At 41.4% G+C, this 16,923-nt stretch overlaps 1 protein-coding gene across 1 annotated transcript in view; it reads left to right on the top strand.

Moving 5' to 3' along the window:
• The window catches only part of GALNT9 (polypeptide N-acetylgalactosaminyltransferase 9), a 116,843-nt gene that overhangs the window by 43,170 nt on the left and 56,750 nt on the right, over positions 1-16,923 (top strand). Inside the window, exons 3-5 of the mRNA XM_042828845.1 lie at positions 1,948-2,114; positions 4,218-4,392; positions 13,738-13,935. Of these exons, the coding sequence (XP_042684779.1) occupies positions 1,948-2,114; positions 4,218-4,392; positions 13,738-13,935 (540 nt within the window). The remainder of the gene's footprint in view (positions 1-1,947; positions 2,115-4,217; positions 4,393-13,737; positions 13,936-16,923) is intronic.

Below are 16,923 nucleotides of genomic sequence, written 5' to 3'. Positions count from 1 at the left end.
GAGTTTTTGGTTATGTCCTGCTAACAGAAAAAGGGGAGAACAGATGGAAGGGAGACAGCAGTGAGAAATGATAGAAATTATTTAGCCTTGGAGGGATAAATTCAAAACAGCCCTTTATAAAAGCATCCAGTGTGTCTGGGTGTTCCACACCAGGTATTCCAGTATACTTAGTAGAAAAAGAAGTACTTCTTATCCCAGAAAGGCTCAGCCAAATTTCTTGATCAGAAGTCAAATGAAGCCCAGCATAAATCACTGAGGCCTTGGGCTGTTCTCCCATGTGGCTCCAACTTTTCCTAGACAAAATACTTTGGTCCATCTACCCATGCCTCTCTGCCCCTGATACTGTGTTCATTTTGCCTTGAATTGCTTGTCTCTCTCTCCACTACAAATGCTGCTTTGGCAGCCCCCGTTCTCACTTGCACTTTCTCTTCTCCTTGCCCTCTGCAGCTCTCAACATGATTCCTTCACTTTCCCTCTTCCCTTTTGGCTCTGGGTTCCCATGCAGGACTGCCCTCTGCCTCGCTCTACTGGCAGCACACCCAGCCCTTGGGTACCAGCCTGATTTACTGGGATGCAATTTGCTGTGTCCTGCTGATATAAAGTGAGGCTCTGAAGCAAATTGCTGTCAGATCAAAGCTGTCCCTCGTCAGGGGAAATCTTGCAAGATCCCTGCTTTTAGCTGATGGCTCTTTCGTGTCTCTGAAGTATTCGTAATGGACTTCTTTGGTACGTTGGTGTGGTCAAGAGGAAAATCATGCTCAAGGAGAAATTCCAAAAGGAGGCTGTGTCAGAGTGTTCACACCTCCTGTAAATCTTTGTCCTTCTTCCAGGTGCATGTTTAGATGGTGTGAGAATGCAGCTTAGCCTGAAGCTCTACACAGAGGTCCTCTCAGTGGTACAGGCCTTCAAGCGAGCTGTCAGTTAGCAGCTGTGGTAGCCATGGAATCAAAGGCAAGTCATCAGCTCTCTGTGCAAATAGTGCAGGAATGGGTAGGGATTATAAATAATTGCACTTTACTAGAATTCATGACAGATTTCCAAAGGTGATCCAGCAGTCAAGTGGCTGCCGCTCTCTCCACCCCCGTGACTGCAGGTAGTGAATAGAAAGAGCCATCATTATGCCAAAGTAATAAGCAAGAGGTCAGAAAGTTTGACAAGAGAAGGAAAAGTCATTTCCTGTGATGCAATTAGCAGTATTTTAGAGAGCAGGTTCAGAAATCACTATGGTAATTCAGAATGGCTTTTGACTGTGACAACATGTAGGCAATTTTTTTATAGTTGGCCTCTGTGCTAGAGGGAGAGAATTCTCCTAAAACGTGGCAGTATGGTGTTGCAGGGTACATGGACTGCTATCTATGATAACATGCATAAGTGGGGATAGCTGCATACTGAGGTGGAGCAAATTCATTTTGCAAATACTTCAGTAGGAGCTTGCGTGTTCAACAAACAGCGTGCATTGGTTCCTGCTGCACAAGCTGCAGAATCAGAAAGTGATGCATGTGCTCTGTTTGGGCACGGTTCACTTTAGAAGGTCCTAGTTTTAAAAGTATGAATTCTAGTTACAGATTAACAGCAGGCTTTCTTATGGGTGCCCTTGGAGCACAAGCAAGCTCTGGGGTTGTGGGCTTTCTCCAGGATATTTATGAGCAAAACCTCTGATACTCTTTTGTTTTTCAAGAGATGTTTTTCACACCCCAGAGACTGAGATCCATTAAAAAAGTATGACATACAGATAAGCTTTGCTTTTCACCTGGTTGATAAGAAGTTAGCTGCTCCTAGCCATGTTGCTTCTTTTCAGTTTTTACCCCATCTTCATTTGATGTCAGAAGTAAGGAAGCCTGTAAACCCCTATTTGCTGGAAAGCAATGAAAGATGAGAGGACATTCTGCGGTGTATTTCACCTCCCATTGGCTGCTTGGGTTTTAATTGTTTTTTTCTTCTTTTCAGGTGCAAGCAGATGACCTACACAGATGACCTGCCCCAGATCTCTGTGGTCTTTATATTTGTTAATGAGGCACTGTCTGTCATCCTGCGCTCTGTGCACAGTGTTGTGAATCACACCCCCTCACATCTGCTCAAGGAGATCATTCTGGTGGATGACAACAGTGACAATGGTGAATGCACATAAGCTTTCCTCTCAGTTCTGTATCTCGTGTCATTTGTGAGCATGAAATACAAATCAAAAAGAGTTTTGTCACTTCTGCATGATACATTATTATTATTTTTAGCTTTGGATGAAGCAGCGTTGAGATGGCGTGTATTTAAACAGCTCAAGGAGCTGAACAGCCACTGATGAATGCTCACAACCACTGATTAATGGCTATTAAGGCAGACCGTACGTTGGTGTGAGTTAACATACCTCCCTGAAGTCAGAATTTCCAAGAGTTTGTGTTTGATGAGGAGATGATTCACTGAGCCACTTGCACAAAGCTGTCAGTAAATATTAACTATTTATATAAGAAATAAATACTCTGTGAATAAGCCCTGTTGACTTTGTTGGAATCCTCACAGAATTAATGACATTTGTACAAGTAATCTCTATACAGAGACAAAACTTTTGTCCAAATTTGGAGAGCCAGAGCAATATCAATATCAGTAGACCAAAAATTGAAGTTCTGTTTCCAGAGGAATGTGAAATTACAGGTTCTCTTTGAAAATGGTTTATTTTACATGGAAGCACACTTTGCTGCTTCACAATTTACACATGAATTGACACAAGTTATGAAATCTGATTTCTTTCTTTTCATTTTGGTAGGAAAAAAATTAGACTTTGCAAATGCAATGCAAATGCAAAATGACTGTTGGGTCATGTAATTCCTTAATGTAAAAATAGCACTTCAGTTAGAGCCATCAAAACTCAGACTCTTGGTGAGCACGTAGGGTGCTACTGATCAATATATTTTATAGGATGGTTGGAATTGCCTTTAGGATACAGATAACTAGCAATATTGTTGTGCTTTAAATTGTTAAAAATGAATCTTCTAAAAGTGTTGCAGCTTCTAAATCCTATTTATTTTTTTTAAGGCTCAAGTTGGGCATTTCTGCCGCTACTCAAGAACTTTAAATCTTTCAGTTTTTAGATGCTGTTCTTCAAGACGCCCAGACAGAAAGGATGCTGAAAAGAACAAATCACTAAAACAAAAATAAACCCCAGAATAGGGAGTTTTAAGAAACCTTTTGTCCAATTCTGCTTTCAGTTACTGTGCTGTAACCTATGGAGTAATTACGTGAGATTACAAAGTGTTTCAGTCAGCATAATGCAGAAGAGAATTGGATTCATTGTTTCTCAGTGAACTCTTATATGGCTTTTCTCTGTCATTCTTCTAGATAACTGGAGATTTATCAGGTCTTTTATTTGGATGGTAATGATTCTACTGTGTAACATAGATCAGAAGAATGAGGCTCCTGATATCGTGGAAGCTTCCTAAGTTTTCCTAATAAATATATTTGAGTAAAAGCTTCATTATGAGTAAGCTGTAGTGTAAATGAATTACCAAGCTAGATTGATTTTTAAAAAATACAGTGACCATTTTAGTAATTTGCCTGTTTGTAAGCCTACTGAAATGAAGGAGTGAACAAGTTCAGCTCTATCTGTGGTTGAAGCCTGAAAATGAAAAAAAGAAAAGCCTATTTTAAATCTTCAAGATCCATTTAGCTTAACAGAGAAGAAGCCTGGTATCACATAATATTAGTCGTATCTAAGGGAGAACTTAGAGTGAAGGGAAATTAATTCTGATCTGAATTAGATCTTGACCCAAAATCCATTGAGGTTATTTTTCTAATTCAGTAAGGAAAAGTGTAAATCAGACGCTCCAAAAACACCAATAACTCCCGTGTTACTCTGCTCCAAGTTCAGAATTATTCCATCAGGGGCCACTTGCAACCTAATGCAAATCATCAGAGAATTGAAACTGTAATTATTTTAAGATATTTAGACAAACCAGCTCTTCAAAACAATGCACAGATCCTTCATGCCGTATTCTGTCTTTGCAAGGCTAACAGCATATGCTCTGATGTGCAGTGCTTTTTTCTGAGCTGCTATCTCAGGAATTGCTCTGTCCCGTGGCTGTGGTTCTTCCTTTGTATCGGTGAAAGTGACCAAGGATCTGTTGCAGAATAAATCAAAGTAAAGCACAGCATTGCAAGACTGTTGCAGTGATTTCATTCTGAATGTTTGTGGGTTCTTATTATTATTATTATTTTTTTTCCCCCTGTAGTTGAGCTCAAATTTAACCTGGACCAGTATGTCAATAAAAGATACCCAGGTCTGGTGAAAATAGTGCGCAATAACAAACGAGAGGGACTGATTCGAGCCAGAATCCAAGGCTGGAAAGCTGCAACCTCTCCTGTTGTTGGGTTTTTTGATGCTCACGTGGAATTCAACATTGGCTGGTAAGTCCTTGGCTGTTTCCACAGGGAGTGGGGAATACCGTGCTCTTACAGTTTGCCCTGTGTCTCACAGGCTGTGAAAAAGATTCACTCAACAGGGCAGCTGAAGAACTGTATGATGAGACAACTATAAGCTTGTGTTTTCACATTAGCAATTATATTTGAATAATATCTGTGATTATTGCAATATTGCCAACAGTCTTCTGCATTGGTTGCAAGATTCATAGGAAAAGCATTTGTCCCTGCTCTACTACAGCTTAGCAGAGAGAGAAGTAATTTAAACTGAAAGGAATGCAAAGCCTCTGAAGCAGGCAGACGTGGACATTCCATTAGGGAGGCTCTCTGCTCATGGCAGATGCATGTTTTCAACTACTTTTATTTAACCTGCTTGACCTTTTCTTTCTTTCCTTCTTACAAACTTGAATATAAATCTGACTTGCTTGTAAATTTTCTTACATTTACATTTGGAAGGAAATATTCCCTGTATTTTTAATGGGACTTGAAATCAGTGTGCCTTTGCTCATCCTCTCCGTTTTGGAAAGGAAGGGTGTTAGCTGTGGTTAGCACCAGTACGATCTTAATGGACCAGATCTTCACAGCACCACTTAGCGGCCAATATTTGGCACTGTTAGAACCTGAACTTTCAGTCAGCTGAAAAAGGGCTGGTGGGACCTTCAGTATGTAAAATGTGTATTTTCCAAAGAGAGTCTGGTATTTCATAATGATGATGGAAGGTTATGGTGGAGCTGATTATACTCTGCAGTTCTGAGAGAGAGATCCCCAAATTATAACTAAAATTAGCTGTACTTGCAACCAGAGAGCAACTTAATTGCAAAGGAGTGGAGCATTTATTTTTGTATGCTCATGAATGGAAGATGCAATAAAGTGCACCTGGTTTCTATTCACCCTGTTTTTTGCCCCATCAGAGACTTTAATAACAGAGTTATTTTTTAGAAGCTTAAGATGTTAATTTGTTTATTTACTTTTAGGGCAGGTGGATCTTTGAAGAAGTTTATGTAAAGTAATATCAGCTACTGGGCAGAACTGGAGGCTGCAGCCTGGTGCTGGGGAGAGCAAGCTCCTGGTGCTTAGTCAGTCATGAGCTGCAGGTTCTGAGACTTGCAAGGAATTTTGTTACCTATTTTGTAAAGGACATTGGTATCTTATTGATGTATTCTACCTAGAGGAACTAGGCAGTGGTGTCAGGAAGCACAAAAAGGTTTTGTGGCTGCGTCTGGCTGTGTTCGTTGATTTTTTTTTTAATGCTTACTTTGCATTAATGTCAGAAGGAGTTGAAATCAGCACAGCAAGTTCGTGGACTACTCAGTAAATGAGTGTGTGTATATCCAAGATAAAAAGTGTTTGTGTATACCTCATTCTCCCTGGTGTACTCTCCTTTCAACAAGTCTCAATAATACTGTTGAGCCAGTCTGTGCAGCTGCTTTGAGACCACTTGGCTTCTGGAGTAGCTGCAGAAGATGGATGAGAATAGCAAATGCATACAGAAATGTAATATATCCACTTGTTTGAGTTGCACATGGAGGCTCAGTGTTGTTCCTTTCTGGTATTTCCTCTGTTCTCTGGTGCTGGTGACAGCCATCTCAGTCCTCATCCTGTCTGTCTCCCCATAGTTTAAGTTCTCCCCATCATGCATTGTGTGTTTGCCTGTCATTCCAGTTTTCATCTCATCTCCTTTTATTAGGAGGGACTGGAAGGTTTCCTATGTGGATTGCTTTATTTTTTCCCACCAGGTTACCAGTACCCCCACTCAAGATCTCTACCAACTTGGTAGTCAGGAGGGAATGGCTTGTTAAAGCACTGGTGTCCCATTCTCCTGCTAAGTCTTATCCTGTGTGAATATTTTCCCCTTTTTACTGAGTGTATTCATGTGTTCAGTGGCCAAACGGATTATTCCCACTCAGAACTGCCTATGGATTATTTGTGAGGCAATTAAAAACCAGCCAATTCCTTTACCACAGAAAAGAGCATTAACTTTCTGTTTGGTTTGTGTTCCATCTAACAGTCAGTTACCTGCAGTGTAATTTTAGCCTTCCGTTCTGTGGCTGCTTTACCTGCCTAATCAGCTGGCAGATAAATTCAAAGGGAATCAGAAAAGGACTTCATCAGTTTCTCATGAAATATGCAGAACTCTGGCAGTAAAAAAACCTACATCTTTTCTTTAAGCAATAGTCATCCCATTGTGAGTGAGCTCTTGCCTAGGATCACGCAATAGCACTCAAAGGCTGCTCTCACAGCATAACTCTCTAGGGACATTTCTTCTAAACTGAAATACAATATGGTAAGATATTTAAAAAATACTCCACAACCTGGCAGGTCAAATTAACTGTTGAATTATTTATCTTACTGTGCTTAATTGCCGCTTTTCTGCTTCTCAGGTGTTAAAATGTGTTAGCACAGAGCAAAGAGTTTCTACTGACCCGTTCCCCTTAAGGCTTTTGGCAGTGAGAGCAAATGCTGCTGCTGTGAAAGCAGGAGTGGAGAGGAATGGAAGCATGGGAGGAGGCCAGTGTGTAACAGTTTACTGGAAAGGCAGACACTTCAGTTTTCACAAAAACCAACTCCCAGGAAAGTTGCACATTCATGCCTGAAGAGATATTTAAGCTTGTACTGTTTGATTTTCCCTTCATTCCACTGCAGATTTGAGCACTCCTGCTCTGACTTTTGTGTCCACCTGCTGTGCATGAAGCGCCACACAAGTAACATTGAGCACAGACAATTGCATCCTGGCTGCTAATTATACTGCAGAAGACGTAGAACATTATACAGACTCCTGTCTTTGAGAGATGGGAAGGAATAATATGACAAGGAGAAAAGAACTTCACTGCGTTATATGTGGGAGCAGGAAAGAAGAGAGAGAAGAAATGGGGTGTTAATTCTGTCGATGAGAAAAGGGGCATATTGAGTGAAGGAGGGCAGAAGTCAGTAAGAGAAAGGCAGAGACCACAATATATTAGCAGCCATAAAAAGGATGCTAGGAGCCGTAAAAGAAGACATAATGATAGAGTATTATACTTGCTTTCTAGCTTAGGACTTGATTTTGCACGTATCACAGAAGTAGTATTGGAGGATTGAATGGAGATATGAAGTGCTGTAGTAATTAAAATTTTGTCAGACAAAAGGAAGCAGAGGAGTAAGAGCATTTCATCAAAAAATTTCAATATACCAGAGAGAGATAGAGACAGCCCAACGTGAGAAGGAAGACCTGAAATACAAGCTCGGTATCCATCTGTCTGTGCTACACACAGCCCATCAATATAGATTATCCCTGAAGTTGTCAGTGTTTTAAAAAGATAGAAAATGGGAATTTTAAGAAACTAAGAGCTGAAGATCAAGATGCCAGGTCTGCAGATAGCCCCTTGCAGATACTATTTCATGCTGTAATATGTACTGCAATTGGCTACAGTGGCCTTAAGCAGTGGATTCTTGAGAAACTATATAATGAAAAAGGAAGTTGCTTTCCTCCTAATCTTCTGTTTTGGCTTTGGTTATCCCAACTGCTTCATGATTACATGTCTGTAGGACAAAGACATAATAACTTCACTCCTTATGGAAGTTCCCTTCCCTATGCTTTCATGTGGTACATTGGAAGCCAAACTCGACCAGCAGGTAAGCACCCTGTCCTGCCTGTTCTAACTGAGCTCATGTGGTTCTTTGAGAGACTGCCAGAGTCTGGGTGGCTTTTTCTTCTAGTGAGAGAAGCACTGAAGCCAAGGGTGAAATAGGTTGTAGTCCTCCTATGCAGTCCCTCCCTTAGGATTCACACCTAATTATTGCTGATCAGGCCATGCTTCGTTGCAGCATCTGTGATAGCAAGCTGAGTTTGACTTGGGAAGGAAGTTCTATTTATGCAAAAGCAAAGGAAAGGATGTGTGTTTATTGAAGGAGTTCTTCCTCATCCGAAGCTGAGGTTCAATTTGGTAACCGATTTATTTCAGATAGCAAAAGCAAACTAATGCTATCTGAGTAAAGAGGGCAGCATGCAGCAAACGTCATGTGGGCCTTCTGCTTTCTTGGGGCAGCGCCAGTTTGCATACAGAGAACACATAAGAAAGTCAGCTTCAACTATGCATCTACCTAAACAACCTGGAATGCTCACTGAAGCATCTTCATTGCCTTTCAGTGGTGCTGAGAAGAGCTGTTCAGGTTCGGCAGCCAAACAGCTCATCTTTACTCTCCAGCAGGCGCTGAGCTGTGCTGCCTCTGCTCTGCTGTGGGCTGCAGGTCTGCACCTCCAGGGCACACAGGGGTGCTGATAGAGATGTCAGGGAGAACAGATGAGTAATTTCCCCTCCTCTTTGAGATCGAGGAGGGGAGTATGATATATAGATGTATATATATATATAATCATTACGATGTATATTCATTTTTTTTTAGTTCTCTGAACACTTATTTACTGAAAGGAATTCTGCATGAAATATTCTTCGTATGGCCTCAGTGGAGAATTATGTATGTCTTTAAATCTGCTTGTCTGCATCTGATAAATGTATATTGTCAGTAAAATCTGAGGTGGCGTATAAAATCACATGCAGAATAAGCTTTCGGCTTACACAGCTTTCTTTCTTATATTTCTCTTTTAAGTTTTTAGTTAAAATGGTAACTGACAGTGGTACAGCCAGAGTAGAATAAAGTGTTAAACCCACTGAGCCACAGAATTTAGCAGATGAGACCATTTTGGCTTTCTTTTAATGTCATACAAGAACTCAAGGAAGATTTGCAGGGAGAAAAGAGAATCCCCCCGGAAAGGGGGAAAAAATTGTTTTTTAAGGTTCTTTTTTCTTTTATTGCAGTAAAAATTAGAATGGTTATAATGGAGAGTAAAAAAAAGGTGTGTTTATCTCAGAACAACCCAGAGACCAAGATATTCAAACATCTACTTAGGACAGGGGCAGAATTTAGGGGGAAACCTCCCCAGTGCAATTCCTGCTCTTTATGAAAGTGTTTGGTTTTGGTGGTTTTGGACAAATACATAAAAAGTGCCATTTAGGGGGAGGAAAAAAAAAAAAAAAGAAGGGAAAATGATTTCCTGTGGAATGTCTCTTAGAATTGTTGTATTTAAAGAACTGGAAGAGGCTGTGGGTCTGCTTCCCGGTAGTGCAGGTTGGCAAAGCTTCTTGGAAGTCATGAAGTCCCATGAGCAGAAGATTTGGGTAGCAGCAGCAGATCTGCCTTGTGGCATGCTTGTGGTTTCTTCTCTTAGACCACGTACAATTCTTCCTATGTTCATTTTAAAAAGTCTGCTTGAAGTCAGTAGGTGGCTTTACATATTTGAGGGGTGAATTACATACTCATGTGTGCTGAGGAGCTCATTACTAACTTGTTTTTACCCATTTCTTTTATCTGGAAGAAGCTGTTCTTTTAAGCATTGTAAAAAATCAGACTTCCCCATTGGCATGAACTCTGGCAATCTGATGAGGATGCAAGATAGCATACAATTTTTGTTTGCCCTGATGTCTCTTGGGGTTTCTGCTGCTCTGCTTCAGCCCAGAGTTAAAGAGAGAATGAATATATTTTCAGAGAAAGACTTACAACGGGATTAGGGAAGTGAGTATGATCACAGTATGACCCCAGCCTTTACTCTCAATCTTCTCACAGACTCATTTTAAACTCAGTTAAATTCTGCCTCCCAGATCTTTTTCTAACTCCAATATTTATCTCAGGAGCATTTACACAGTACCATCATTGCTGGCGCTCCCATAGCGGCCAACATGGGTGCTCAGCACCTTGAAAATTCCATGCTTTGACCTCCACTTTTCTCACTGGTAGGTGAAAACGTGACATGTGTGTGCTATAGTTAGAGAAATGCTAAACAGTCACTGTCGAATCAACACATCCCTGTGTTGTGATTGTGTTCCTGATCAGATTCTTGCCACAAATCCTCCAGGACAGTTTCTGCAAGGAGCCCCTTAACAGAACACGTGGATGCTCCTACCAGCATGTCACTGTGCTTGTGGGAAGCCCACCAAGATTAGGGTAAAGCCCTATGCTCTCTGGAGTTTCAGTCATGTACTGTTAGCCACAGGACTGAATCCTGGGAATGAGACATTTGCAGTGTGTTACTGCATTTCAGGAACTGCTTCGGGGAAATAAAACCCAAGTGAAAATAGCCATTAGCTTAGCAGAGTCTGTAAGAGAGTTAAATTTACTGTCCTCTCTCTTCTGACTTATCCATTCAATAGCCATATATTCAGAGTGGGAGGACACAACTGACAAATATATTCTTTTAGTAGAGATACAAGGGAGGAACTTCTTTGTCACTCAAATTCTAGCCCAAACTGTCTGCCTGTTTTTCATGAGTGGTGGAAGGAAAAAAAGCCACAGAGCTGTATGAGGCGAAGTACTACCTAGAAAGTTTAATCTTGTGATGATATTTAGCTTACTGAAATCTATCATGTCTGTGAATTTGCCTGGAAGAATTTTTTCTCTTGCTCTAGTAAATAACTTGTTAATCTTGTTATTATTATAACTTGCATCTGCTACCCTGTTCCTATACCTTGGTACAAGCTAGGAACCTTGTGTTTTTTTCCATCTGTGAAAAATAGGGGTGAATCTCAAAATTCACATCTGGCTTAACTAATCAGGCAGAGCTGAAGCCTCACTGCCAGCAGTGGCCATGTGGAAAGGAAATATTCCAACCCCATACTGCAGCTCATCAGCACAGCATGGTGAGCCCACTTGCACTGCAGCTAGCTCTTCCACTCGGTCCTTTTTCTTTGAAGCTGCCAGGAGCACCTGCCATCTCTACATGTGCAGTGGAGACGACAAAGCATGAGGAAAGAAAATAAATAAATGAACTTTGCTGCCTGTAAAGAGGATGAGTAAATCCACATTTAATGTAGCAGCTTAAAATAAGGAAAAAAAATTTCTAGGAAAGATTTAATCGTAATCCTTTTGAAAACTTTAAGCAGTTAGACAAAGCCAGAATTACCAGCAAGGTTGACAAAGGATTTGATGACAGTGCAGCTCAGCCTACAGACACAAAGCTATCATGCAAGTCTGCTGAGTACAGCAGAGCTGTTCCAGGGCTGGACTTCTGTGGCAGTGAGCAGCGACTAAGAGGCTTGTGTTTCATGAATTACCTAAGATAAGCAATGTAAACACAATCTATTACCCCTTCCTGTTGAAGCTTGCAGTAGTACTTCATTAGAAACACTGGCCATTGCCTAGAGATCATGGCAGATAGAAAATCAGCACAAGCAGTGTTGGTGGCACAGAATGCATTGACGAAAGCTGGGATTTGAATGTTCTGTAGGTCCATTTGAGATGCTCTAAGGCTTGGTGTTTGAATACCCCTGATTTCTGCCATCCCTGACTGGGCAAGACAAGCTAAAAAATCTCACAGGTGTGCAATGTTAGCTGAGAAGTCACTCCGTTTTGAGTTTTGCCAAGTAACAGAGAACTCTGAACTGGATTTTCCCATCCCATCTATGACTGCTCTCTGGAGGGTGTAATCCCTCTACCCTGTGATATCTCTTCCACACTAAATCTGCTAAAGCAGTGTCCAAGAGCTTCAGAAGTGGGTCCAGGGCAATGCCCAGAGGCTGCTGCAGTGTTGGTCAGTTTGCAGGAGAGCCAGTCAGTTTTGTAACAAGGCTCCTGCCCCAAATGCTCTCCAGTGGCCTGCTCCAACTTTTTTTTCCCCACAACTGCAAAGAGGAGGCAACCTCTGCCAGTTTATCAGTGGCCTGTCACTGATGATGATATTTGATATATTGAAAGCCTTTATTCCAGAGGCTAGAAAGGAGTGAGAGAGCCTCCTGTTGACATTATGAGTGAGGGTTTCCACAGCCATGCATGGTGGCGCACAGTCAGCGATGGGAGAAGTGTGTCTGGTTGATGCCTGCCTCTAGGAAATGTCTTTCTTATGGAAAGAACAAGCTAGATTCATCTTTTTTTTGTATTCTTTCCTTCTTTATTGGAGTTACAAGAGTTTCTCTGGTGGACACACACTGGGTTTTAAAGCAGTTAATCTCATAACTATAATCTCTTATTAATAGTCAAAGCTGCTTAGCCTGATTTGGCAGGTCATATTGGCTCTGTATGGGGGTGCATGTGTGTGGCCTCAGGACTTTCCAGATTGGCATAATGAATAATGCACTGCACCCCTGGGGTGGGGTAAAACAAGAGTGTGATGTCACATAAGCAGTCAGTGTACACAAAAGAGGAATATTTTGGCTATACCTGAGTACAGAGGAAATGCTACCTTCTTACTGATGGGATCAGAAAATTTTGATAGTTCAGACTGAGGCAATGCAGAAGGGAAATGGAGGTTGAGTTAATTTCATAACTTGTCCCTTTCATTTAGCATACACAAGAAAGTACATGGTAACAAATAAAGTAGAAGATAACAGAACATAAAACAACCAACTTGAAAGCACGAAGGAATGATTGCCTTTTAAGCTACAAAAAAGGGAAAAGATCAGTGCTCAGCTCCTACTGCCTCTGTGAATCCCAGCAAACCCCCTTTCCCTCAGAGAAGGTACACGTGAGAGCTCTGCAAAATCTTCAAAGTTTGTTTCAAGGGGAAACAGTTACAAAAGAATGAAGTGATGGCTGTTTCTAACACTGCTTTGAGAAGTGCTTTCCACCCTTATATATGTCTGTTACCTTTAGGATCAGTTCCTCTCAAACTTCTTAGCAATTTCAGACTACCTTGGCCAGAAGCGAGTGGTTCCTGAAAGACTTTGGGATACAGCTTCTGTTGAAAGCACACTGATGTTTTAAAGCCTTTTGAAATGATGGCACATTTCCTGCAGGTTGCTGCTTTGCACCATCTGGCTATTGAAACCTTCTCATCATCAGAGAGGTTTTAGAAGACACAATGCAGCCTTGTTTGTCATTCAAACAAGGTCCGATGGAGTCAGTCCTTCAAAAACAAGATTTAAATCTTTGAGTAACCCTCAGATTCGTTCTCTGTTCTGCATTTTGTTCTTCATACCTCATCAGCAGGAGGCAATCTGGTGCTGTAGACATTAGGGGACTGTTAATACTTTACTCTGGTCATGGTGACTCTCAACACTTGCCCATTACAAATTGAAATGACATTCCCAAAGCATAAGAATAAGTCTTTGGTAAATCTTGTGTTATTAAACACAAAGTGGTACAATTCCATAGGGGCAATGATTTGTGTGAGTCTGCTATGTGAGTATTGCCATGCCAAACCTCAGCCCCTTTGCTCTAAGACGGTGACATGCATTTGATCTTGCCATGCTGTGTTATGGTCTGCCATCTCGCTCTCAGGATTAGAGAATGTTGTTTTATCAGACTGCAAAGAGGGGCCCGGGATAACTGGATGGTTGCAAAATGTTTTGCTGTTTTCACTATTCTCAGGGTGGAACCTGCACTTACCCGTATCAAAGAAGACAGAAAGCGGATCATCTTGCCAGCAATTGACAACATCAAGTACAACACTTTTGAAGTGCAGCAATACGCCAATGCAGCCCATGGCTACAACTGGGGCCTCTGGTGCATGTACATCATCCCTCCACAGGACTGGCTCGATAAAGGGGACGAGTCAGCACCCATCAGGTGAGTCTACATGCTGTCACTTTGTGCTACAACATCTCTATCTGCCAAGGGGCAATTGAAGTTAAGCAAGGCTGCAGACTTTGTGCCGGGGCAGTTTAATGAAACTGAGAAACATGGATGGGTCTGCAAAGCTGTGAATGCATGTGTGACATTTCAGAGCTGCACCACAAAGTGCTGGCTCTAGTTGTGAAAATGTGATTCAAGTTCACTTTGTGGCCCTTGCTAGGATAGAAAGATCTTTTTCACCTGTGTTTTATTTTCCAAATGGACCCTGTCATGAGTAGTGAGTCAGATAAACATTGTATGTATGAAAAATGAAGGTATTTTGTATGTGATTGCAAGGAGGCTGTTGTCACTTTGGGTCTGTAGGCAGCATTCTTGGACATCAGCCCAAACCAGAGCTTCCTGGCAGCACTAGTAGGAGATGTGTTAACCTCCTGGTCTCATTGGAGAGTTGCTCTTTTTTTGGAGAACTTTGTGCATGTTATGGATTTTCCCACTGGATGAATTTTAAAATGAAACCAGACCATATAAGCAGAGCATCACTTTATTTTCTTTGTAAGGTAACATTTTTCCTTACAGAAATGAAATTTTCTAAGGAAATAGTGATTCAGGAATTGTCATAGTCAATTTGAGAGTTGTTAAAGTTACAGTGAGAAAATGAGAACTGAGGAGAATGAGTCTTTCTTTCCTCTTCTTTTGAAAATTCACATCCAAACTTTCTTCTCTGGTGCAGATCGTTGTCTCATTGCTCCTCTGAAAGGTGCCCTGCTGAGTGAAGGGTACTTTTTTAGCAACTGCTGAAATAAATGATAAAATAGATTTTACTCTAGGGTTCTCTGCCTTGTTTTTGAACTTTCCTAGGAAGGATACAAACTACCTTCTTAGAGGCATCTTCATCCTGATGTTTATCAGCTCCACCCTAAAGTGAGCTAAAACTCTCTCGTATGGTGTCAGTGCAGGCTTTGGCAGAAAAGATGGTGTACGTCCCTTCAGCATAGAGCCTGAGTTGTCAGATTCTGATATGCCTGTTCCCAGTCCATCCAAGCAACCTCAAACAACACAGCCAACTGGGAAGACCCTTGCTGGTCTTTTAGAAGTGTGAGGACACAAGGTGGGCTGTTCACATTTCTAAATGATTGGTTGGGTGGGACCATCACACCGGGTCTCACCCTCATACAACGAATATTTCAATCTGTATTTGAGCAAGTGTTGCAAGTTGCTGTTAGGTTCATTCTCCTGCCCTGCGACTGCAAAACAGATACACAGCAATACTGACCTTCCTTATCACAGCACAGCACAGTCCTTCAGCTCTGACCCTTCACTCAGCTTGAAACCTCAATAAGCAGGAAAGTAATTACTTAGAAAATCACTGTTCTTGGATAACGTGCCCTGTCCTCCCATCATTGTTTTAAAAGCGCAGGCATTGTCTATCTATTTCACTCAGCTCTGAGAAATAGATATTGAAGAAGGAAAATTAATCAGCCAAAGCTTTCACTCCTGAAATCAGGGTTTCAGTCTTTTATTCCCAAAAGATTTTGCACACTTCATTACTTCCAGTTTATATGTGGAATCACTATATTAATTTTCACATCAGTTGTTCTCATATTTGAGTCTCTTCTATTTTGGAGAAACATCATCAAATATCAGATAAAACCGAGCTAAGAGATTAAAGTTATATAAACCTCAGCAAGTTCCTTGGACAAGTTTTGTAGCAGGGGTAGTTAGTGCACTCACTGAAGTATAGAATTCTGCAAAGTATTTCTGGATTCAGCTATCGATCTTTCCAATAGAAATTAAGCGATTTCATCCCTGTGTTGCTGGGAGAAGAGTTAGTTTTCATTCAGCAATGTTGCCTCCATTACCATGGGCTTTCCTCAGGTGTGTGTTCAAGTACTTGCCAGAGTTGCAGTGGTGCTGAGTTGGACAGGTACAGAACTGAATAAGGTTCACAAACTCGAGACACTGAGTAGTGTTGAAATCTGATGCACGTAAGCAGCTGGCTCTCAAGAGCTGTGATTTTATTCTGAGCAGAAACCCTGCAGTTCAACAGTGCATAAACTGCACTGAGGGAGATGAGGCAAGCAGCAAGAGCAGGAGAGCGCCCGGCTCTTGCAGATGCTTCCCAGCAGCACTGAGATGTTTTGGATACAGAAGCACCTCTCTGCAAATTATGAATTACATGCTCTAAAATGCAGAGACATCAATGTTGAACCGTGAACACTTACATGGCTCCCTGGGAACACGTGCTTTCAAGGCAGTGATCTAGGAGAGCGGGGCTTCTGCCTGATAGTCACGCTGCACTGATTTCTGATGGATGGATTTGCTAAAGCATTTGGCTGTGCTGTTGTGTTATGCTGGCCTATAGACACACAATGCAATTCTGTGGCTTTTAAATGAGATGCCGGTGTAATTATGGTGATGAGAAGAGGGAACGTGTGAATTGATGAAAAGGATCAGGAAGTCTGCACACAGAACTGAAATTTGAAGGCACGCTTGATATGAACTTAGTAACTGTAAAAATGTAAGGTGTGTTTCTAAAAGCAAGGGGAAATCAGAAAAGTGAGCAGGCTTTCAAAATCTCCTCAAGTCTGATACAGTCTGATACAGGCCTAGTTTTCTAACCAGCATCCCACATGGTGAACTGCAACTGTGTCCAGTTTTCAGGACACACAAACTGTTCCACAATGATTGTGTTTAGATCCACATGTCTTTTCAATGCTTTCATAACGTTGTTCAAGAACAAAAAAATTGCACATTCATTCAGCCTCTGTTGACACCCTCCCTCTCAAGGCTTCCTTTTACACTGTCTTTTCAAACAGGGGGTTTGTTTGGAGACTGTGTGCTCTGTAAAAGAAAAGACCAATAATTAGTAACGTTGTGATTGGTTTTGTGTTTGGCATAGCTGAATACTTACTCCTGGATCTCCCAAGGGACCGAAAGTTTTCAGTGGAATCTCTGTGTCCTGGTATCAGCAAGGATCAGAGC

This window comes from Centrocercus urophasianus, unplaced genomic scaffold (assembly GCF_019232065.1).
Source record: "Centrocercus urophasianus isolate 14NV4802_14NV808 unplaced genomic scaffold, USGS_Curo_1.0 seq_30, whole genome shotgun sequence".
Taxonomy (NCBI): Eukaryota; Metazoa; Chordata; class Aves; order Galliformes; family Phasianidae; genus Centrocercus; species Centrocercus urophasianus.
The sequence above is the reverse complement of the archived record's forward strand: the minus strand, read 5'-3'. Positions and strand labels throughout refer to the sequence as shown.